Source organism: Myodes glareolus, chromosome 1 (assembly GCF_982192425.1).
Source record: "Myodes glareolus chromosome 1, mMyoGla1.1, whole genome shotgun sequence".
In the NCBI taxonomy this organism is placed as follows: domain Eukaryota; kingdom Metazoa; phylum Chordata; class Mammalia; order Rodentia; family Cricetidae; genus Myodes; species Myodes glareolus.
This window is the reverse complement of record NC_142026.1, coordinates 126,111,866-126,136,059: the sequence shown is the minus strand read 5'-3', so window position 1 is coordinate 126,136,059 and position 24,194 is coordinate 126,111,866. Positions and strand designations below refer to the sequence as shown.

General features: G+C 39.7%; 1 protein-coding gene across 4 annotated transcripts in view; it reads right to left on the bottom strand.

The window, feature by feature from the left end:
* Positions 1–8,780: 8,780 nt before the first annotated feature.
* Positions 8,781–24,194, bottom strand: part of Tab2 (TGF-beta activated kinase 1 (MAP3K7) binding protein 2) — a 56,183-nt gene continuing 40,769 nt past the window's right edge. For 2 of the 4 annotated variants that reach the window (XM_085688434.2, XM_085688426.2), the window contains 4 exons: positions 17,223–17,383; positions 16,921–17,014; positions 15,853–15,933; positions 8,781–10,748 (listed from right to left, as the gene is read on the bottom strand). In XM_085688434.2, the coding sequence (XP_085544560.1) occupies positions 10,606–10,748; positions 15,853–15,933; positions 16,921–17,014; positions 17,223–17,383 (479 nt within the window). In that variant the 3' untranslated portion in view covers positions 8,781–10,605. The remainder of the gene's footprint in view (positions 10,749–15,852; positions 15,934–16,920; positions 17,015–17,222; positions 17,384–24,194) is intronic. The other 2 variants (XM_085688441.2, XM_085688437.2) reach the window with 2 other exon arrangements.

Sequence of the window (24,194 nt, the reverse complement as noted above, 5' to 3'; positions counted from 1 at the left end):
CCACAGATGGTAACTCCGAATAAATCTGCAACGGAAATTCTAAGTGAGGGTTTAAGTCTAGTGACGTCTAGTAACATCTGATCATGGTTGGGGACCTGATAGGCAGGCTTCATGCTACTGTTTAGTGAGTGTAGCTAGTGGCATTTTAGCCACAGAATTGCCAGATTTCTGTGTTTTAATGGAAGGCCCCTGGAAACAGAACAACCAAAGGTGAGGAAAGGCTTCGTGAAGAAAATGCTCATACCACAACATTCAAGCTTTGAGGATGCCCGATGCCTGGCCCACAACATCACGGATGTTGGCATCCCTTAGGAGAGCACCCAAGGCTGGCTATGTGGGACTCTGAGCATAATGGAGCAATGAGGCTCTGCCCCATGCAAAAGAAAAAGCCTGGAGGAGTGGAAGCCTGAGAAACCAGGAGAGCAGGGGTCTGGCTGCCCACTGCAGTATTCCTGTGGACAGCTTTAGAACCATCAAACAGCTAGTACCGACAAGCAGGGAAATAGGGAAGGGTCTGGCTTATATACTGTTATATACTATTAACACTGGTAAAGTAAGACATGCTAGCATCAGGAAAGATCATGGCTGTTCTCAGGCAGGGGGATGACTGTGCTTTCTAGTTGCCTATGTGATGGGGCCTTATTTTGTATTTGCTGATTCCTATGGGGGTCTCTCTTTGGTGACTTGTATGATTCTGAGAAGCCACCCTCTCCATGTCCCTTTCTCCTTTCCCTCCTTCTCCTTCTTCTTCCTCTTCCTCCTTATCTTCTTTGTCTTCTTCTTTTTGGTTTTTCAAGACAGGGTTTCTCTGTAGTTTTGGAACCTGTCCTGGTACTAGCTCTTGTAGACCAGGCTGGCCTCGAACTCACAGAGATCCACCTGCCTCTGCCTCCCAAGTGCTAGGATTAAAAGTGTGCACCACCACCCCACTTCAGTGTTTTTCCTTATAAGGACTGTTGCGGTCACGGTGTCTCTTCACAGCAATAGCAACCCTAACTAAGACAGCAGGGGACATAGTTCCAGTCAGGGCTGAACTCATCTGCTGCGACTTGCTTAGGTCAGTGTGATTGCTTTTGGGGGAGAGAGAGGTTTGTGCAATGCGGGGAGGGTCACCTCTGTTTGGCATTTTCACCACCAAGCTAGGCAAACGAGATCATAGCCACTTAACAAGTGAAGCCTCTTGACCTGAAGTCATCTACAAAGGTCATGCTGGAGAGAGAACTTACTTCAAAACTGAGTTACAGAACAACCACTCTGTGCTTTGAGTAACTTTACAATTTGTGCTGGGCAGCATTGATAGTTATCCTGGGGTTCACGCAGCCTGCAGGCCCAGGCTGGACACGTGTGTAAGATGAGCAGCCCCACAGTGAACTCAGAGGCAGAGCTATTGGGCATCAGTCTCAAGAGTGTCGCTCACTGCACATGACACGGGAAGGAAGCACTGCCACTCTGTCTGTTCAGTTCCTGCAGGGGACACAGATGCAGGGAGAACATACATGCTCTAGCATGTTGACGAGATCCTCTGCAGGGTGAAACAGCCACACCAAGAAAAAAGTTAAGCTGAAAACATTAGGCACATGATTAAATAGCCTTGATGTAAATTCTCTGATGAGAGAGAGAGAGAGAGAGAGAGAGAGAGAGAGAGAGAGAGAGAGAGAGAGAGAGAGAAGAGAGAGAGAGAGAATGAACCAGGAAAAGAAAACCACTGGACAGGATAACTGGAAGTCAGCTGGGCTGACCCCAGTGAAAGCCAGGCAGAACACTATTTGATGGCCCCTTGGTGGGACCGCTCCTGTGTATTCAGAGGCACACCGTGACAGGTCCAGAAAGTAGTAGCCTGTTTCCCTAGTGAACCAGGACACCCCAAACCTTGCTGACCGGTAATTTATACACCTTGACAGTGGCAGCTGGGCCTGCAGAAATGGGGAGTGGATTGTGTTAGAGAAGACACAGTTCCTTTGTCTAGAGAAGAAAGAGGGCAAATGCTACCACAAAATTATATTCAAGGACAAACGGGAATTTTTTTTTCTTGGACTCTCAGCACCCTGCCTATGAGAACCCGAGAGTGCATACAGAACATTCCACTCACGGAATTGGGGGGACGCTAGGACCACTGAAGCTTTGCCCATGTCTGATCCTAGGAGCTGCGGTTTCCATGCTAGAGAAATGCAGCTGGGTTTTCGGAACCCAAACAGGAAGCCAGCACACACGTCTGCAAGTGTATTAATGACTAAGAATAGAGAAGACAGTGGTGTCTAACACACGAGGGAAGCCTTAAAAATGGCCGTGTTCTGGCCATCAGAAATTCAGTAACATACATTCAGGGTCCTTTGGGTTCATCACAAAACTCACTCTTTTCTGTGGTGAAGTGCCAGGCATGCCTCTCACTAGCGCAGGAAAGCTTGGCTGTCTGGACGAGCAAGTGTCTAATGCATAGGCGCTGCTCTGTTCTCAGATGACTTTGGCAGTTTTGCACAAGGCCATGGGAAAGCCTTATTAAAACCACAAAGGTAGTAATTAAGACTTCAAGCCAACTCCTATAATGAGACGTAGGCCTGTTTCATGTCACTTATTACATGGAGTCTTGGTTACATGGACTCAACTTACAAATACATGCGTGGTTGCCGCTCTCGTCTGAAACCTGTCTTTCTGCTTTCCCTGGGGCACAGGAAGGCAGGCATTCATTTTTTTCCTTTCCTCTTTTCTTGACCAATTTTCTTTGGAAAAATATATTCTCTCACATTCCTCTCTGATCTCTCTCTCTCTCTCTCTCTCTCTCTCTCTCTCTCTCTCTCTCTCTCTCACCTTATCATATCCAAAATTTAAGAAACCACTCAAAAGCATATCCACAAAACAAAATTTCAGCTTTGACATAAAAATTAGATGTAACAGAAATCAGGGACCTTGATTTCAAATGCCAATTTTTGAATGTTTTAGAATATCCACTTCTCCATTCCCTACTAGTACAAGACAACACACTATTAGCTAATGGCATTGTTACATTTAGTGACCCCAGTAGTACTTTATTTTATTTCAGCATTCCATTATTGGTCTAGCCTGGGAAACTATCATTTATAAAATTGTTACTATAGGAAAACACATGAAGTTCCAAAAGGCTGCACTCACTGGTGAGGCTGAATAGATGTCAGAAGCATTACTTGGTCTTCAGATTAAGAATCATCACTATATGGGATTGAGAATTATAGGCTGGTTTTTCTTTGTTTTATGTCTAAAAGCTACTTATGAGTAAGTAGATATTATATTTGTCTCTCTAGGTCTGGGTTACCTCACGCAATATATTTTCTAGATGCATTTATTTGCCTGCAAATTTCAAGTTGTCTTTTTTTTTTAACACTGTAGTACTCCATTGTGTAAATGTATCACATTTTCTTTACTCACTTGTAACATGGAGGGGCTGGCTTGTTGGGGTATCTGTCCCGCCGGGTACCCAACAGCCCTCATGCCCCAAAGAAAATTACACACAGGACTCCATAAGATTATAAACTGATTGGCCCATTAGCTCAGGTTTCTTGTTAACTCTTATAGCTTATATTAACCCATTATTCTGATCTATTTTAGCCATATGGCTTGGTACCTTTCTCAGCTGGGCAGGTTACATCCTGCCTCTTCGGTGGTCTGCGCAGGAGTGGCAGAGGGAGCTTCCTCCTCCCTAGTCTTCTATTCTCATTGCCCCACCTCTACTTCCTGTCTGGTTGACCTGCCTATACTTCCTGCCTGGCCAATCAACGTTTTATGAAAATACATGATTGACAGAATATAGACAATTCTCCCACACCACTCACTCTTTGGTTGAGAGGCATCTAGGTTGTTTCTAGGTTATGACTATTACAAATAATGCTGCTATGAACATAGCTGAACACATGTCCTTGTGGTATGGTTAAACGTCTTTTGGGTATATACCCAACAGTGGTATTGCTGGATCTTTAGGTACATTGTTTCCTAATTTTCTGAGAAACTAGTCAACAAAGAGTACTGAGAGAGAGAGAGAGAGAGAGAGAGAGAGAGAGAGAGAGAGAGAGAGAGAGATCTATATAGGAAAGTGAAAAAGACAAGATCTCCTGAGTAAATTGGAAGCACAGAGGTCACAGCAGAGGGTAGAAGGGGAGAGGGGAGGAAGGAAGAGAAGTGGAGAAAAATGTATAGCTCAATAAAAATAATTAAAAAAATAGAAAAACTCAGTTTTTTGTGTAGTCTGTCTGAGAGCTTTGATAGAAAATGTGATGTTCTAGCTGAAGAATATTTCAAGTTTTCAACAAAGGGCACACCCTTAAAAAAAGAATGAAAAAAATAAGAGACTGAGGCTTGTTTCAAAAAAGAAAATTTAAAAAAAAGAAAGAAAAATAGAACGATCACCATCAATATCTGCCAATCTCTATGTCCCCTACACCACCCCATGGTGTTGTAAAAGGAGCAGCGGGCCGCATCCCCCTGCCCAGCTAGCTTTACCTGAAATAATTACATGGAAACTGTATTCATTTAAACACTGCCTGGCCCATTATATCTAGCCTCTTCTTGGCTCTCACATCTTAACCCATTTCTAATAATCTGTATGTCACCACGTAACTGTGGCTTACCGGGAAGATTCTAACTCATGTCCATCTTGGGCTGGAGCTTCATGGTGTCTGCCTAACTCTGCTTTCTTTCTCCCAGCATTCTGTTCTGTCTACTCCACCTACCTAAGTTGCTGTCCTATCAAAGACCAAAGCAGTCTCTTTATTAACCAATGAAAGTAACACATAGACAGAAGACCCACCTACATCACCATGGTGCCAGGGAACAAGTCTAGGGTCTTGCGCATGGTGGGCAAACACTCATCACTGAGCTACATGTCCAGTTGCGAGGAGGGGGCGGGTGCTCTGTCTGAGCACATGGAAAAGGAGACTGGAGCAATAGAGAGCAGCAACAGGGACACCAAGTTGGCAGGAAGCACTGGGGGCAAGGGAAAAATATTTTATGTGGTGTGTGCGTGCGCACATGCACAAGGCATGTGTGGCAGTACACATGTGGACGTCAGAGGAAAATCTGGGGGCTGGTCTCTCCTTCGACCCTAACCCTAACCTGGGTCCCAAGGATTGAGGTTAAGTCCTCAGGCTTAGCAGCTGGTGCCTTTACCTACTGAGCCATCTGGCTAGCCTGAGGGCTTCATAATCTTGGCCTTTATCCTTGGTAGGCTACACTGCTTAGAGACGCAGGGCAAACATGGTGGGCAACAGTCTACCGAAAGTCATATGCAAGGCCTGGGATGTGATCAGGCCTATTCAGATGTCAGAGGCGTCTATGGAACAGACCCTACAGGGCCACCAAGGTGAGCACAGTGGACACCTGAGGACAGAAAGGGCCTGGACAGGAGCCTGCAGGTGAGGCATTCTCTTCCCATGTACTGTAACATATTACAATGTTGGAGCAGAGTAGGGACCAGGAAGCAGGGTAGGGAACCAATTACCAGCCTAACCAATGGCAGCTGGGCTCCTGGGTGGGAGTTCTTTCTGAAAATGTTCATGGAGAAAATCCTATTGCTTATTCACTAAGCCATGGCGACCGACATGCTGTCGGAGCAGAGATCAGCAAGGGATGAAGGTGATGTAACAAGAGGATGGAGGTGAAGAGATTTTCAGAGGCACTGGAGTGCTCAGTGGGTTTATTTTAGGCACCACGTGTTGTCTTGGAGATATAATTTGTTATACTTCATTATAAAAGACACACGTCTTAGGAGGACAAGCAACAGAAATATACACTCTCTCTTTAGACCAGCCTTTGATATTAAAAGACAAAAATCTTTGTAAAGCAGGCTGGGGGGATAGTTGTTGGTAAGGGTTTCTCGGCAACTGTGAGGTACCAAATCCGCTCCCCACAGCCAGGGGCGCTGGCCTGCACTTGCACTCCCTTGCTAAGGAGGCAGAGGTGGGTGGATCTTTGGGCTCACTGTGCATGACCACCTGCACACATGTACTCCTCCATACACGTCTCTGTAGCACAGAGACCTTTGACACAGGGGACTTCAGTCGCCATGACTGAAGCATCAAAGTCAGCTCCATGGAGATGTCCTTAGAGCAACCGAGAAAAGAAAGAGCAACTCACCTGTTAATTACCCTGTGGAGATGAAGGCTTTCAATGAATGCATGAGATAAGACTTAGGATTTTGAGACACTAGATTCCTAGTAAGGAAAAGGCTTTGGCTCAGTCGCACACCCCTGGGGTGGAGCTTTTAGTCCGCTGCCATATTCTTTCGAAATAGGCTTAGGCATGGAAGTAACCAGCTGGAAACGTTCTTTTCTTTTCCACGTGCATTGGTATTTTGCCTGGATGTGAGGGCATCAGATCCTCTGGAACTGGAGTTAAAGACAGCTGTGAGCTACCATTTAGGTACTGGGAATCTTCTGGAAGAGCAGCCAGTGCTCTTCACCACTGAGTCACTTCTCCAGCCCCCAAATTCTGTTTTCTTAGCTGCTCAACTGTTTTCAGGTGGAAGCAATAATTAAAATGCAGTAGTACTACTGAATCTTCAAGTAAAACGGATAGAAAATTGTAGCTTCAAGCAAAACAAAAGCTAGAGTCAGGGCTACTGGTGAAATTGCCCATGAGCTCCAACTCAGAAACCATGTGAGAACCAAGAGAACCAAGGGGTCCTCTACCTACCACATATGTTGTGCTAATTTGAATAAGAAGGGTCTCCTACAGTGTAGGGGACTTGCAGAACTGGTCCCCAGGAAGTGGCAGGTTTAGGAGATGCAGTCTTGTTGGAGGAAGTATGTCATGGAGTGGGGTGGGAGGTGACTTTCAAGTCTTCTGACATACCTCCAGTTCACTGTTTCATGCTTCTGCCACAATGCCTGTGTCTGCCACCATACTAGACTCATTCTTCTGGAATGTAAGTAAAAGAAACTCCTTTCTTAAGTAGCTTTTGGTCGTGGTGTTTTATCACAACAATAGGAAAGTAGTAAACTAAACACACACACAATAAATAAAACATAAACTGGAGCCCAAAGTATGTTCACCTGTAAAGGAAGATATTTTGTAATGTAACAGGGAATTATGCGAATGGTGAGCAGACATTAATTCTGGCAATGGACTCTGGTATAAACACTTATTTTTCAAGGCTAAGTAGGCCAGTTTCAAGGCCATGGACTGAACATTCTTCACCTCTGAGTCTTCCATTACTCACTAAAATTTCCCACTAGCATTAAATCGAGGAAGAGGAAACTCACAAAATGTCAGTTAATTTTGGTGTTTGTAAAGGTTTTTATCATTTACAGTAGCTAAAACAGTTTTGGACTATGCTAGTACAATTTTATGTATGATTTCAACTTTCCAATACAAAATTAATTTTACACAATAGATTGGCTGTTTGATTATTATTATTATTATTTTAAAAGAGGGGACATAGAGCAGGCTCAGCAGGTAAGAATATACTACTCTTGCAGAGGGCCAAGTTTGATTCCCAACACTCATATCAGGGAGCTCACATTGCGGGCACTACTCACATGTACACACCCACACCCAGAAAGTAAATGGCCGGGTATGGAGACATATAAACCGGAATCACTGCACCTGGGAGGCTAGCCTAGGCAAGCAAAACCTTGTACAAAATGCCTAAAACGTAGGAATGGTAACTTAAGAAAATCACATTTTCTTCCCAGAAACCCACAGCCTGGGTCTATATATACAGTAACAGATGCCGACTGATGTTTTATGTGTGTACGTTTATTTGTGCGCTTGCACAGCAGATAGAGAATTCTGGGAGCCGCTTGTCTCTTCCCCACCATGTGACTCTGGGCACTACAAGCTACCAGCTGAGCCATCACTCTAGCCCTGGCTAAGTTTCAGTGAGTGTCCCCATGTTCAGTTTCTATAAAGTACCCACCCCCATCCCGGAATACAGTGTGTCAGTATCTAAGGATGGTGGCACATCCTTCTGGGAGGTTCTCAAGTGTGTGGTTCCATTTCAACACAGTTTTACTACAGTTGGTGTCCAGACCACTGTCTTGTGTTCAGGCCTCCCATTCTTCGGCAAAGAAAATTCCTCTCCCACAAGGTCTCAAAGACTCACTGGAGGGCCTTCACGCATAGACCACATACGTCAAAGACACCAGCAGACATGGTTTTACTTTTCAAGCTCAGAAAAAACGAGTCCTAACTTTTTTGAAAAGTGTGACTATTAGTTTTCTTCAGAGAAGCACCACCGCACACTCAGCACCAATGCATCATAGGCTTAGTAAACAAATTGGCTAGGCCAAAGGATCCAAGAAGTCACATTTGTTTTGTACAATGGGGTACATTTTTAAAAAATAAAAATGAACAGTTAAAATATAACATGAAATGGGGACCATGGGAGAGGGTTGAAGGAGAGGGGAGAGGAAGGGAGGGGATCAGAGAAAAATATATATACCATAAAAAGAAGCCACTATCTACTTTTTCCCTCAGTTATAATCTGGTTGCTTTCATCAGTTAGAAAGCAGCCTGGAAGCCAGAAATGGTGCAAACTTAGAATAATGCGACTTGGGAGGCTGAGGCAGAAGGACTACAAGTTTGATGCTAGCCTGGTCTATTTAGTGAGATCCTGCCTGCAAAAACAAACTAGCCAGCCAAGCAATCAAAATACTCAAAAGAAACTGACAATAAAATAAAATAAGAATAAAATAAAATCCATGACCGAGGGAAGCTGGGAGCTTCTGAAAAGACTTGAGAGGATGTGGTTAACTATGCAACATATTGGGCACAAACTGTCCCACAAACATCAAAAACAAGTCACAAAATCCACATTAGAATATAAGTTTTTTAATTTTTATAAATAACTTATCTGTTACAAAGATAGTTTACCCAGCTAAATCACAAAACCATCAACTCAAGATATCCAAATTACATTTTATTAATAAAACAAGTAAAAACTGATTTACCAATCTTCACATAGAACTGCAGAGGAAGCTGAAAAAACAAGGCCTACTTTTAAAACAAAATGCATCAAACATACGAGGTTTGGGGTCTGTTGTCTAGTGACCGATGATTGCCATATTTCTTTTCATACTCATGATGCAAAGCCTGGAGGCCAAGGCTCTGACCTTCATAACTCTCACCTGTAATAATCCTGTTTATTTAAACATAGCCACTTGTGAACATCTGCAGTGGGACAACCCACAGTATTTCCTGTCTTTGCTAGATTTCAGCACTTCCCTTAGCCCCACTCTAAGCACTGACAGACAATTTCATAATTCTTTTTAAACGCATACTGTTACGTTTTCTTGATTTCATTTAGTTATATACATTCCTGATCATATGAATATTTTATTTTCCTTACAAAAATATATCATCAAAATAAAGAGATGTCTGAGGTTGTTTCAGTGTTCAAGTCTGCTTGTTTTCTTTCTTTTTTCCAGCTTTTCTTCAGTTGTCCTAAAGATGACTATGTTTTATAAATATACATGAATGTCACCAAGTCAGGTTTAGAAATGGACTGTCCCAACAGTACAGCAGCTACACTTCTTTCCAACAAGAAAAAAGGCTGTTGGTACTACTTCTGTGGCTGCTTTTGAAACTGAAAGTTCCCAGTGAGAACCTCCATGAAGTTCTGTGGGACACCATACATGGGGCAAGATGTAAGTGGGCTTAAATACTTTTTGCTTTAAGCTGCTGTAGAAAACAAAATGACACATTGGTCACCCACTGCTGAAGTCAGTGTATGGCGTGACCTACTGACATGTCTGCAGCGTTTCCTGCAACTCACATGCAGCATCTGCATGTCTTCTCAGAGCATTGGCACACAACGGGACAAAGGACAGGAGCAGGAGAGGGAAGCTGTTTGTGCATAGTTTCATTTCATTAATGCTTTTTTATCTTACGGCACTGCTTTTCTCAGTAAGGCTTAGAAAGGAACATGATTGTGCCTACTAAAAGGGAAAAAGAACATTAGTTAACAAAAGTCTATTACACTATACATATAGAAATATAAGAAAATAATGAAGAAATCACTTAAAGCAGACGTGAGAGATCTGTACAGTAGGGAAGGCTTTGGGGAGCTCACTGCGGATTTGTACAGACAATGCACACTGCTTTCCTTTTCATCATTAGATCCTAGATGCTGGCTTCACAGAGACGTCTTCAGAGAAGACAAAAGACAAGGCCAAGAGTACCACAGATTTGTGAAGTTTGTCCGCATCCACTGGCACTATGCGGCAGCAGAGGTTTTAAATAGTTAAACCTTGTTCCTTCTCTTCGTGTATGTAGTGTTTCACCAAAAACTTTAAAAACACAAAGAAAGCTATCATGCTATCCTTCCTCCTGTCAGAATCAGTAGTGACAGAGGAGCAGTACTGGGGACGCCTAGGCACTGGCAGGTGAGGATGGTCCGTGGGGGGACAGTGACACTGCACATGGTCAGGCAGCAGGCAGCCCAGTCTCTCACATCATCCTTCACGTGACAGTAGACTGAGGTATTACTAGCTCCGTGGACTGACACTGAACACGGCACGCCACCGTCCTGTCACACCTTCCACTGGACTAAATCCTATGTAGCAGTGAAACATTTCCCCGACGACAGAGGACTTCCTTAAATTTCAGATGTGGTTTTAGAGGAGACACGGGGCCTTTGGCTCAGAAATGCCGAGGCATCTCGCACTGTTCACAGCGGATTAAGGCCGGGTGATTCAAAAAAGTACAGGCAGTGCAATTCCACTGAGCCCCCTCCTCGTCCTCGGTGTCTTGAGTCTTTGGTGCTTTGATGGTGGGCCTTTGATCTGTAAGGAGGCAAGAGGAAGAGAAAAGCTAAAGAAGTAGGAAAACTCCACAAAGTCTACCAAATTACTGGTGACTGACTCTAACATGGCGGGAAGGCAGCTGTCACCAGACAAGTGCTTTCCCAGCCTCCTCAGACTGCTGCTTCTCCTCTGATCAGAGTCACCTGATGTGACAGAAACCCTCACATCTAACAGAAGAGGAGCTTCACCACGCCTGAATGTTATTTTAGATTGTTAGTGTGACCTTGAGTTTCACTCCCCATTCCAGCAGGGTTTATGTTTGTTTCTTACTAGGAATAGAAGTTTCAATTAAACGTATTTTTTCTTAAATCTACTGAAAACAAACAAACAAACAAATCTTTAGTAACTGTTTTGTTTTTGAGACTGTGTCTGTCCATGTAACCCAGGCTGGCCTTAAATTTTAGCAATCCTATCATTTTAATCTCCTGGGTACTGGGATTTTAAGTGTGTGATATAAAACTTGTTTTTAAACAGTAAGTCCCGCCTCCCCCATCTCACCCCCCCCTTCCCTTCCTCACTCCCTCCCTTCGAGACAGGGTTCCTTTGTGTAGCTTTGAAGTCTGTCTTAGAACTTGCTCTGTAGCACAGGCTGGCCTCTGCTTGGATAAAGGTGTGCGTGCCACCACTGCCTGGCCTAAAAAATTACTTTCTAAACTGTTTACACTTAGGTCAATAATGAATGCTGAAAAAGTAAGCTGGTGTCAAAAAAATCATCACATTTTCCAGTTTTATTTTTTAAAATCATGCATGGTATGGAAGAGCACTGAATCGGGAGTTTTTTGCACTGTATTCAGAGATCCTTAAAGATGTAGCTCTTCAGCTGCCATAAAAAAGTCACCACACCACCCTCAACAATGAGGTTTTCATCTTGCGCATTTCATCTTATACTTAAATTATAATCTAGTCAATTGTTTTAAACACGTATGCACTTTCCATATGCACATGTGTTGAGTACATGCACATAGAGGTCAGAGGACAACTTGTGGGAGTTGGTTCGTTCCTTCCACCATGTAGACCCTGAGGACTGAACACAGCTCATTGTGGGTTGGTGGCCCCAAGTGCCCTTTACCATTCAAACATCCTACCAGTTCCACTTGTGCTGATGTTTATATATTAAGTGAGGTAGGGGGCCAACCCCATTATTCGCCAGTTTCATTTACTGAAACACCCACTGCCCCTGGTTTCTGGTACCTTATTAAAGATAAGGCGACTACCAATGTACCTTGCTTGTTTCTGTTCTGTTCCTCCAGTCTGGGTATCATGCTGTTTACCCAGCACTGTACTGTTTTGATTACTGCAGCTCTGTCATCTATTTTGAAATAAGATTATGTTATCTTCAGCTTTGTCCTCACTTGAGATTGCTCTGGCAATTTAGATTCCTTTCTGTAAGAATTTTAGGATATTTTTTCTAAAGAATGACATTAGAATTTTGATAGTGACTACACAATCTATGGTTGGGGCTGAAGATGGATCAGCAGTTAAACAGCACTGGCTGCTCTTCCACAGGACCCAGGTTCAATTCTCAGCACCTATGTGGCGGCTCACAACTGTGTGGAACTCTAGTTCCAGGGGATCCAATGCTCTCACACAGATATATGCAAGTAAAACACTAATGTACATTAAAAAAAATACATCTGTAAATCATCTTGGTTATCTTAGATAACTGAACAGTACAATTTTTCCAATCCATGAACATGAATTTTTCTGCTAATTTCCTTCTTTAGTATTTATAATTCTGATATAAAATTCTTCTGCCTCTCTAAAGTATTTTATCTTTTTTATTGTCACTGTGAATGAAAATGAATGTTTTCTTGATACCTATACATTTCTTTTGCATAATTAGAAAGAAACAACAGATTTTTGAAGGATGACTTTATATACTGTAACATTAGTGAATTCACTAAGTAGATTTAACAGTGGATGCTTGAAACCATGGCTAATACTGATCCTGATACATGCTATAATTTTTCTTAGCATATAAATACCTATAAAACAATTTATAAATTAGGCATATTAAGAGTAACATTTCATAGTAAAACAGATTATAATACTATACTAATAAATTCTATCTAAATGTTATAAATTATTTCTGGGATATTCCACATGGTATTTTAGAATGTGAGCAGCTGGCTACCAATTAAGAGAAACTACAGCTGGAGATAAGTGCATGATCAGTTTCTGCAACTAGGGGGAATTTTGTTTCCTCTTTTCTGATTTGGAAAAATCTGATCTTCTGATTTTTTTATTTTTATTTTTCCCTAAAAGTAGAGATGGTGGGCACTCCTAAGGCTTTTAAGCTTCCCCCATGAAGACATGATCTGTGTGGTTTTGACAAACAGCCTTTCTTATGCTGAGGTTAAATCCCCCTTTGCTTACTGACTCTCTTAATATTTATTAACTTGTTGTGTGTGTGTATGTGTGTGAGGGAACATATGCACGCCAGGGCACATGTATAGAGTTTAGAGGACAACTTCAGGAGTACATTCTCTCTATTATATGGGCTCCAGTGACTGAATCCAGGTCATCAGGCTTCACAGGAGGAACCTTTTTGGGTTACGGCACCTTGTATTTTATGCTTTAATCAGGAGCAGATGAATTTTCATCAAATGCCCTGTAAGTGCCTACCGACATGGCATGGCTTCTTCTTTGTTCTACTTGTATACCACTGACTAATCGAATCTGTCTATGTCGAGCAGTTCTTATATATCAAGGGTAAAGCCACTTGGCCCTGGTGATGGTCTTTCTAGGACACTGTTAAAACTGCAGTAAGAACGCACACATGTGCTCACTGGTGTCTGGGCCTAAAGCCTCCTACTACTTGAGTTTTTGGCCAGCTTTGGTCTCATCAAGATTTCAAAGTGTTCCTTTTCAGTTTTTAGGGGGAAAAGAATTTGTACTAATTCTTTGAATACCTCACAGAATTCACTCAAAAAGCTATCAAATTCTTTGCACCTTTCAAAGAGGTATTTTCATTATGGATTCAATCTCATTATCAACAGGCTATGATAGAATTTCTTGGAATTTATTTCTTAGAAGTTACTAGTTTGTTGACACAGAAATGCTCACATTGGTCCCTTAAGATTTTTTTTCTTTTTTTGAGGCTTCTCAAGGTTGTCATGGCTTCTCTTTCAATTTCTATTTGAATTTTCCCTCTCTTTAATCTGTCTAGCTAAGGGTTTATAATTTTACTTTTATAATTATTTTAATTGATTTTCTACTGTTTTAAATGATTTATGTTTATCCTTCGTTATTATTTTCCTTCTATTAACTTTGGGTCTACTTTCTTACGCTAGGTCCTATGGTGTGTAATTAGGGTGAGTTATGTTTCAAATGCAGACTTTCTCTCTGAAACTGAACATTTGTGTTGCTTTTGTTGCCTCTCAGGTTTTGGTGTGTTTGGTTTTTGTTTTCTTCTAGATACTTCTGTGTCAAAAGTGGGGTCCTGGGATCAAACTTTAGGGCTTGGAATTGCTAGGTAGATTTACATTAGTGAGCTACATATTTCTAGCTCATGCTCCAGATACTTTACAAGTTCATTTCCTCAGGACCCAGTGGATAGTGAAGAGGTTATTGCTTATTGTCCATGAATTTTCTGGTTTCATTAGACTGAGGTTGAAAGATGGTTGAAATAATTCTGACCTTAGGTTTGTTAAAACACACTTTAAGGTAAGACAGTACTGTAAATGCTTGTGTCTTCTTACTTAGTGTATCATATACATAAAATCATTCTTTGTCTTTCTTTTTAAATATTTATTCATTTATTATGTATACAATATCTGCCTGCAGGGCAGAGAGGGCACCAGACCTCATTACATATTGTTGTGAGCCACCATGGGGTTGCTGGGAATTGAACTCAGGACCTTTGGAAGAGCAGGCAATGCTCTTAACTGCTGAGCCATGTCTACAGCCCCATTCTTTGTCTTTCAAGACTTTAGATTAAAAAAAATTCTGTTTGATTAATTATAGCCATTCATAATTCCCATTTATAATCACTTTATAAAATAGGTTTTTGTATCTCTTGATTTTTTTAGTTTTTATGTCTTCATCACAATGAGTCTCTCGATTCAGCGGACTACTGAATCCTGCTTATTAAAATTCACCCATTTGCTCCATCAGTTGGTGAGTTTTCCCATGGAAGGCACTGGTTGCAAAGTGTGCTGACTTAGCAACTTCTCCCCCTCTCTCCTTTCCAACTGTCTTCCTTGCTATCTGATGATTCTTTTGTTTCCTCTGCTTTTTTTTAACCATCTAGACTTGTTAAGAGTATGTTTTCCCTTCTTTGTGGTTGCACTGATATCCTTCAGTTCTATCTTTCTATTTTAAGTTGGCTGAAGACTTAATTTCAATTCCATGCAAAAGCTACACTTTCACCAACTCTACCTTGCCATATTATGTGTTCTTGGAGTCAAAATTTGTTCTCTTAATACCGTATGTCTATTTTCATTTTTTAAAATTTAATTTCTCTTAGGGCTAAAAGCAAATTATGCACCATGGATGATTAACAGTGTCATAGTGACCTAAATGTACATGCCTACATATTTTACTTTGATCAGTCAGATTTATGCACATAATTTCACTTGTACACATATTCAAATGCCTGGCTCATACACAGACTTATTTCAACATGCTTTAGTTTGGTGCACACATATTCTGTGACTGTCAATGCTACAAAATGTTACTGGATGATACTTTTTGAAATTTACCTGGAATTCAGGATGTATTACTCAGAATTATACAGAACAATGTTTTTGAAAAATGAAATTTTGACTTCCTTATCATTGTTTAAAAATTTAAAGAAAATAAACTTTTGTAGTTTATTTTAAACCCAAACTTTCTGTTTTGGGAGTACACAGTGGTTATGCAGGTCTCAAACATTATCTTAAAGTTAAACACATTACACTTTTGCATCCTCTAACCCAAACACCAGAATGTAAATGAAAATAAACAAACATCTTCCTAAATCCACTCCAGAACGCCAAAGTTGCAAGCACTTCTAAAGTGGAAGGTTAAAAAAAAAATTAAAATTTTCTAAGATTTTGCTTTTCAAAATGTAACAGTTTTCACACTTATTGGATACACTAACCTTTGGGTTTTGGTGGCACAGGACCTACAAATCCAATATTGTCATAAAAGTTATGAATAGCGCTGGGGTTAAAATGTGGTCCTGAAATATATAAAAAGTAAATATATCAATATTACTTTTGATATATAAAAATACTTAATTTTATTTTTTAAAGCAAGCATTTCTTTCTAAAAATATGCAGAAATGCTTTAAATTATACCCTCTTAATTTCAAAACCATATCTCAAAATATAAGATAATACTCATAAACGGAGGCAAGTGGTGAACTGGGAAGAAGTGAAATTAATGTTTGTAAGAAAGAGTTAGAAGCAGACTCCTGGTTCTATGTGACAAGTTAAAATGATATCTTATTAACATTTTAAAATCAATTTAAGCAAAATCCACCACCTTGAATTTAATGGATGCTGGACTACACACAGAAGTGTAACTCAAGACTTCTTTGTTAAGTTTCCTTGTCTCTTTTTAAATTTTATATATTTCTATTATTTCCCCAACTTCAGAATTAGATTTCAGTGATAAAATTCTATTTAGGGTTTTTATGGAACTGACTTAAATATAAGTATGTTTCACTACAATAAGAAATTATTGCTGGTTACGAATTGCTTAAAAAAGTATAAAGCCCTATCATGGTCCTAAGAAGATATAATTCTACTTTTATGTTCTATTTTATCAATTAAAGATAGTCTCAGTGAAATGAGGACACACAATTCTTGAAAGGTAAAATAGTTACATGGATACATCCATAGTAATAAATCCTGTTAACAGACTCTCTACACACAGAAGCCAAACTGCTGACCATGCAGCCAGACACACGATCGTTGTCTTCCCTCACCACAGGGCTAAGCAGAAGGTTACGGCAGCTCTAAAGGCTACTGAGTATATCTGGCTTCTTGAACGAACTGCATACTTATTGGAGGAAAGGGGGAGCTAAAAAGCCAATTGTTCTTTAGCACTATCTGGCTCAAAGGTGAATACTCTGAGACAGTGACTGGTAAGTCTGTTCTCAGGGACAGGAAAGAGCCAGCAGATCAATTCAATGAATTTCAGCTGAGTATGCACTGAACTTTACCTCGGGCTTGAAAAAGATCAATTTCTTTGGTTAAGCAGTCAATGTCAATCTGGAGTTGTCTATTACAACTTCTCAACTGCTGCATTTCTTCGAGCTGAAAAATAATTCCATGTAAAAAAAGGTTTGTATTGAATTATCATGTCATTAGTTAAGAAAGAATGGAGTTTGGCAGGGGAGGTAAGGAAGAAAACCAAGTAGGAATTAAGAGCATTTGCAGCAAACTAGAGCAAGCCTGTACACTATGGCAGCCAGCCTACTCTCCTGTGCAAGCGCAGAGGTCACAGCGCTTGTGTAAGACTTACTGAAGGTATTTGGGATATGGAATTTGATCTCTTCAGGCGCCTTCGAGTTAGATTGTTTTCCATTTCATTGACCTCAGATTTGAGTTTATCCAGCTTTTTCTTCTGCATCTCAAGCTCTCTTTGAAGCCGTTCCATCCTGGCCTTCTGGTGCACCAGCAGAGCTGCAACAGGATGACAAGAGTGAGCACCCGCCCACTGCAGCAGCTACCCCGAGCAAACACGGCACAGGAATCCAATGACATTTCCACGTGACAATTTGCAAGAACCCCAGAGCTACATTAAAACAAAGTATTGTTAAGCACTTACAATTTCAAAAATCTTAATCTGGAGACTGTCTTAATTATTTAAGCAAATACTGTATACTTAAAAAAGATTTTATGGTTTGGATTAAAACTGCACTATGGCTGAAGACAGTTAAACAGTTCTAGCATAGTCAACTCGCTGTTCTGCAGTTCACATCTGACTCTTGGAAAGATCAAGTCTCTTTCCACTTGTGTGACACACTGGTCTATGCATAAGATATTCTAACATGACAATTTTACAGATATTTTCTAAGGGAGTATGTAATGGAGTAAATACATTTTGATGTATGTAACAAACAAGAAAATCACACAAACATTAACAAATTGTTCAAAATGCACATTAAAAACTCATTTAGATAAACACTCTATTTTCTCATTCTCAGACTACATTTTGTGAAACTACTTTAGCGGTATTTCTAAAAGAAGCAATAAATCTTGCAGCATAAATGCGAGCTACTGGGAAAGCTTATCAAGCTGTCAAAAAAGGTGTATGCTGATGGGGGCCAGCCCTGCGAAAGGGGAACTTTGTCTTTTAGGACAGTTGACTGAAAAGATACCTTGGGATGCTGCTACCCAGAGAAGATAAGAAAATACCTTAAGCCCACATGTTTAGAAATATTTGAATACACAAATACTTACCATGGTATTACAACTGCCTGAAGTGTCCATACTGTACAGTGACATGCTATACAGGTTACACCAGAATCTAGGGATGCAGTACCATTACTATACAGGCCTGGGAACTCCACAGTAATTGCATGTTGAGTGGGATAGCTACATGGCACAATTTTCAGACCGAATCATTTGCTAAATGTTGTATATCTGTACATTTGAAATTGAATTCCAGGGAAAGATAGAGTATGGAGAAAGGTCAGGATTTGAAGGATATGCTTAAAAGTGTACCCAAATCGAAGAAAATAAAATTATAATTCTAGAAGATAAAGGAACAATTTGTTCACCTAACAAAATTATCAAGCGTACAGAAGTAGAAACACTTTCAAAGTTTGGGAGAATTTATAATGATAGGTAGCTGCTGCAATAATTTTTTTAAACATGAAAATGAAGAAAAGGAGAGCATATGACGGCAAACTACCAAGAGCTGAGTGTAACAACCATGCAGGTCAACTACTGTGAGTGTGTGAGGATGGCAGAGATGACTGGAGGCCAAGTGTTTAAAATGCTAGAAAATAAAAAAGATTTAGGAAGTACAAAATCTGAGAAGTATGCCAGGGTCTTGGAAAGAATGCCCCAAGAACATCTTCTCTTGTGTTTCTCTTTAAGGGCTATGCTTATATTTACATGAAAACCTATTCTTAAATGTCAACATGCTAACTGTTTAGGAATTATTAACGATAGGAACAAAGGTGCAGTTTCTAAATGAAATACTCAATTTCTAAATTAAAATAACAAAAAGAAAAAGAACACATGGTTTAAACCAAGTGGGCAAAGAAGAACATGAAAGACATAGAAAACAAAAATTTGACAATAATTTAAACTGTTATTAGTGACCACAATAAATGCAATCTTAAATGTATTTGTTGGGACAGAGATATGCAAAAAAGATTCTTAAAAATATTGATTTTATTTACTATGTATATGTTTTGCCTGCATGTATGCGTATTCCTTGTGCCCGCAGAGGTCAGGAGAGGGAAGAGGATCCCCTGGAACTGGAGTTATAGATGGTTGTGAGCGTCTATGTGGGCACTAGTAACTGAATCCAAGTTTGTTGTAAAACCACTTCTGGGCAATCTCTCTAGTCCACAAAGTAGTTTTAAATAATTCAGATTTATGCTGTTTATAACGAAAACATTCCACTCATCCATTCTTTCAATGAGCAGAGAAGCTACTATATCGGAGGCAATGTAGAGACAGAATGAACAAAGAGGCCCTGTGAGTTCACAGTAACAGGGAGAATAGGGTAAGAGAAGACAGTAAGACCAGGACTCTGAAGAAACCTTAAACGGATGGAAATGGGGAATTACAGAACACAGTAAGCACCATTTAAGCCCTCTTTTTTCCAAAATTAAATTAATGGATAAAAGTAATTTAAGTACGCAACCCCTTTCTGTTGTTGGGACAACCACAAACGGGAAGTTAATTACCAGCACCGCTTCTGGAGTATGCGCATCTCACAGAGAAAGCTGCCTTGGCTCAATAACTGCCAGCTTCTGGTGGACAACAATGTTTCCTAATTTTATTGGAAACCATAAAACGACACTTCAAATTCTAGAAGGTGTTTGTTTTAATAATTTTAGGTGCTTTAAATGATGTCTAATTCTTCCAGACACATATAACTCAAAACTGTTAGAAGATTTAAGACAATCCATTGTAAACTGTCCCAAGTATTGATAGATATAAAGGTTTTAGAATTCTTCAAAAAAAAAAAAAAAGGGTAATTTTTGCCACTAAAAGGTAATGGATATTTATTTCCCAAGTCTTAAATTTATATGATTTAATGTGCCTAAATTAGGTATATGTCTAAGTCAGCTTTTAAAATAAATCTAAACTATTCTAGACTTCAATAGTGTTGGCAGCAGAGACTGTATCTGTTTTATATATTGCTGTATTACTACTAGACATTTATTTGGTGACTGAATAGCAAAAGATTCAAAGATGGCAGCTTTATAAAGCATCCTGTTTTCATCTATTTTGCCATTTTTAAGGCTAGTTGAAATCAGACCTTGCAGTAGGGCCTGTAATTCAAAGAACAGACACAACAAGAAAACCGAGGCTAATGCGGATCTCTGTACCTAAGACATCCACATCATTTACATTTGTACAGAAGAGGCCTGTGCTGGGCACTACCTTGCTGGCATTCTTTGTATCTAAAATTGCGTGCAATTTACAGCATTAGGTCCAGACACTCTCTAAAGCTTACTTCAGACACTAGGATGCTTACAGCTTAGACAGATCTCTCCTTTAGAAGCAGATAGGGAAGCAGTCTTCAAGTTAGTGATGGGATGTCATGAGGCCAGTTCAATGTGGTTTCAAGGAGTATCATCGTAAGTAAAGAGAAACACAGCACAAGATTTCTACTGTCTGCTTTTCCAAATAATGAACATGGAAAGGTTTTCTAATTACGATACAAATCCCAAAAACAAGAAGGGAAAAGACCAGCAAATCTAAATATATAAAAGTAAGCATTTAAAAACATTAAGTGAGCACCGTTAGTGCAAGTTAGGAAAGTAGACTCACTACCCTTCAAAAACAGGCATGCTCACAAAGTAAGAAATATGAGTGTCTTCAAGGATATTCATCTTCACTCATAAAAACACAAGTTAAAAAACTCCAAACAATACATTTGTATGTCTCAGAACAAAGAAGTATTTTCTTTCCCCAATCACTTATTCCCTCAATAGAAGGGGAGGAAAGATCTCGTGACATTGTCAAAGTGCTTTCTGCTCATAAACAGGGAGCATAGACGAGTACATAAGAGGTCTAAGAAGCTCCATGTAGAAACCAGCCCCATTGACTGTACAGCACAGTGGGATGCAGAACTGCAGTTTACTTTGAACTGGGTATGGCTATAAGACCTGCTTTACCTACAGAATTCTCCCCGCAGAAACTAGGGCTGTGGCTGCTCTGCTAGCATTTCTCCTGTCATGGAGCAGAGATGGGGATTTTTTACTATCTGGTTCTTGGGTGGGGTGATGCAGAACAGAGCCCATCTGCTCATCTGTAAGGACATATTATAGAGTGTGAGGCAGGGAGAACATGAAGTCAGAGCTTATTTGGGCATCACAGACAAAGTCCTTGTCTCAAAAAAAAAGTTAATATTTTCACAGAAGCACATCTTATACTTTAAATAGGCTCTGGATTATTTGTGATAATACCTAATATCATATTAAACATTAAATATATAGCTATAAAGCTATACTGCTAATGAATAAGAAAAAGTCTGTATTTCTGTAATATAGATGTAATCCTGACAGATCAAATTTATCAATCCGTGGTTAGATGTGATTATCTGATCCCCCCATGTACTTACAGATAGATATCCATATGCACATAGTATATACTAAAAATGTGCTTATATGTACGTATATTTATACATATGAGTGACTATAAGGAGAAAGATTAAAATGTTAATAAAAATTGTATTTAACAGTTAAATGGTTAGATGTGGAGACATATTTACTGTATCTTCTTTTTTGGTCAGACCTTTTTAATGATTTGCATATGCTTTAAGATACTAGTTTCTAAGGTGAGCTCTCCAAGGATGGGATATGCTGCCTCAGGAGGCAGCTGGAGAATGGACTTGCAGTTGCTGGAGTTGTATGACAGTGTTGGATGAGCAAGTGCTCTGGATGACCCTGGGTAGAAAATTCTGTAGGAATTCTCTAAGAGTGATGTCAAATTAAAGGAGTGGTTCCTGTAAAGAGTGGGAGGAGCTGACGGGTAGAAGACTTATTTGAAAAAACAAGCAGAAAAACCAAACCATAAGCAGCTTGATGTCAATTTGTAATTATTGAGGTGATTATTTAATAACATTATTACAGTAACAAAACAAAGTTCTATAGGAGACTTCTAAACAGCAACTCATAAAATTAAATTAAGTACCAACTTAAAAATTATAACTAATTTGAATTATATTTCCTTTTGAGAAAAAAAAATCACTTAATTTGTATCACAAACAGAATTTTATTAAGTCTCAAATAGAAGTGCTATGATTTATAATGAAAATGACAAGGAATGAGAAACATAAAAATATCAATAAACTTATTTTCAACTCCCAATTTTTTTTAGCTTGAATTTCTATTTTAGGTTCAAAGTCAAGGCTACTGCTTAACAAAATCAAAACTTATGTTAATATTAATAGGAAAATAGAATCACAAGTATAGCCAGAGACAAGACACTAAAGTATTATTAAAATAACAATTTATGTATGTGTGTTTGTAAACAACAAAAGCAGTTTGCCATCTAAATCGCTCTTAAGAGAGGTTTCTAGAGAAGAAATACTGGTAAGTCATTTTGGCAGCTGTGCTATTCTGCTGAGCCTGGCTTTTCTAACGTATACAATATGTATTTTTTCTTCCACCATGAAAACTGGTCTAAATGAGGGGAGTGTTTATTCTCAGTCTATCTGAGTGGTCATCTCTAGGAAGAGTATGCCACTATGGGGAGAGGACCAGGCGGCGTCTCTGCTTTCCAGAAGCTGCTCTCTCTCTGGTTTCAATCAGGAGGGAAGAAGAATATAGCCTACAACTCAGTGATCCCCAGGAAAATCTGAACAGTGGGAACAGCATCCTACAAAGGCCCAAAGGATGCCTTTCTTCCTATGGAGGCCAGTAGGGCTGGATCAAGCACACAAACACACATACTCATTCTCTAAATAAATGTAAAAAAATATTAAAAATAAAAGTCAAAAAGTAGGTGAGCAGGGATGGCAGGCATGTGAAGAGATTTACTCTACAGCTGTCACTTGCACAGTGACAGGACCCGATGCAGTTCTGAACAGCACCCCTCTGGCTGCTGAGCTGCCGGGGGGGGGGGGGCACAAGGAGGCACAGGTGACAGCGGGTGAGCTACTGCACTCATCCGAGAGTGGTGGTGCTTAGATGAGAAAAGGGACCACATGGGCAGGAGGACAGAATTCTGGATAGACTTGGAAGGATAACTGATAGGATTTTCAGTCAAATAAGATGTATTATAAAGGAATCAAGAGTGTTTTAAAAAATTAAGTTGCCAGTAACTGCCGAAGGGAAGAACAAACTGGAGGGAAGGCCAGAAGCTGTTTTCAGATTCAGTAAGTTTGAATACAAATATCTCTAGAGAATGTGAAGAAAAAAAAATAATGGAGACAGTGTATTTAAGGAACAGTTTTGTTTTCTTACTTATGTTAAATACAAATAACTTTAATATTTATAATGTCCAGCCTAATAAAATGAATATCTACTTTATTAAAAAATTCCATTATCGGATTTTATCTTCATAGAAATTTTTCTCTACATTTAAGAATCAGCAAATACTAGCCTGTTATTCTTCAGGAGAGGAGAACAAGACTGACTGAAGAACTTAGTGTTGGTGGAAAAGTTAGTAATCTACAGAAACTCAGGCAGTACTGAAAGCAAAGAAAACCAGCTTCAGCTAATCACAGGTATTGGGAGCTATCTGCTTTAACATAATTTCTAGTGTAAATAGAATCATCTACAGACCTCTAAAATACACGGATGTATTGACTCACTATACCAAGATGCTAACCGGGAGTTTAAGCTGAGTTCTGGGCACCTGATGTTTTGACATCTCTATAGATGATTATGAAATTAGAAAACACAATGAGATGGAAGAGTCAGACTCCTCTAAGAAACTTAGTCATGAAGTCAGTGTATCAGAAAAAGATGAGGGGCTAGAGAGCTCAATGGGTAAGAGCACTTCTTGTTCTTGCAATGGACTCGGGTTCAGTTCCCAGCACCCAAGTGGTGACTTACAACCATCCTTAACTCCAGTTAAAGGAGATCTGATGCCCTCTACAGACCTCTTTGGGCACCAGGCAAGCACATGCTACACACATAGGCAAAACACTATATATTTAAAACAAATAATCTTTAAAAAGTATTTTAAGACAAACAAGCCTAAATTGATTTCAGAAGAGCTAATAACTACAAAACTTCACTCCAGATTATATGATCATAAAACTGAAATTAAAATTTATATGAATATGTTCAAATAC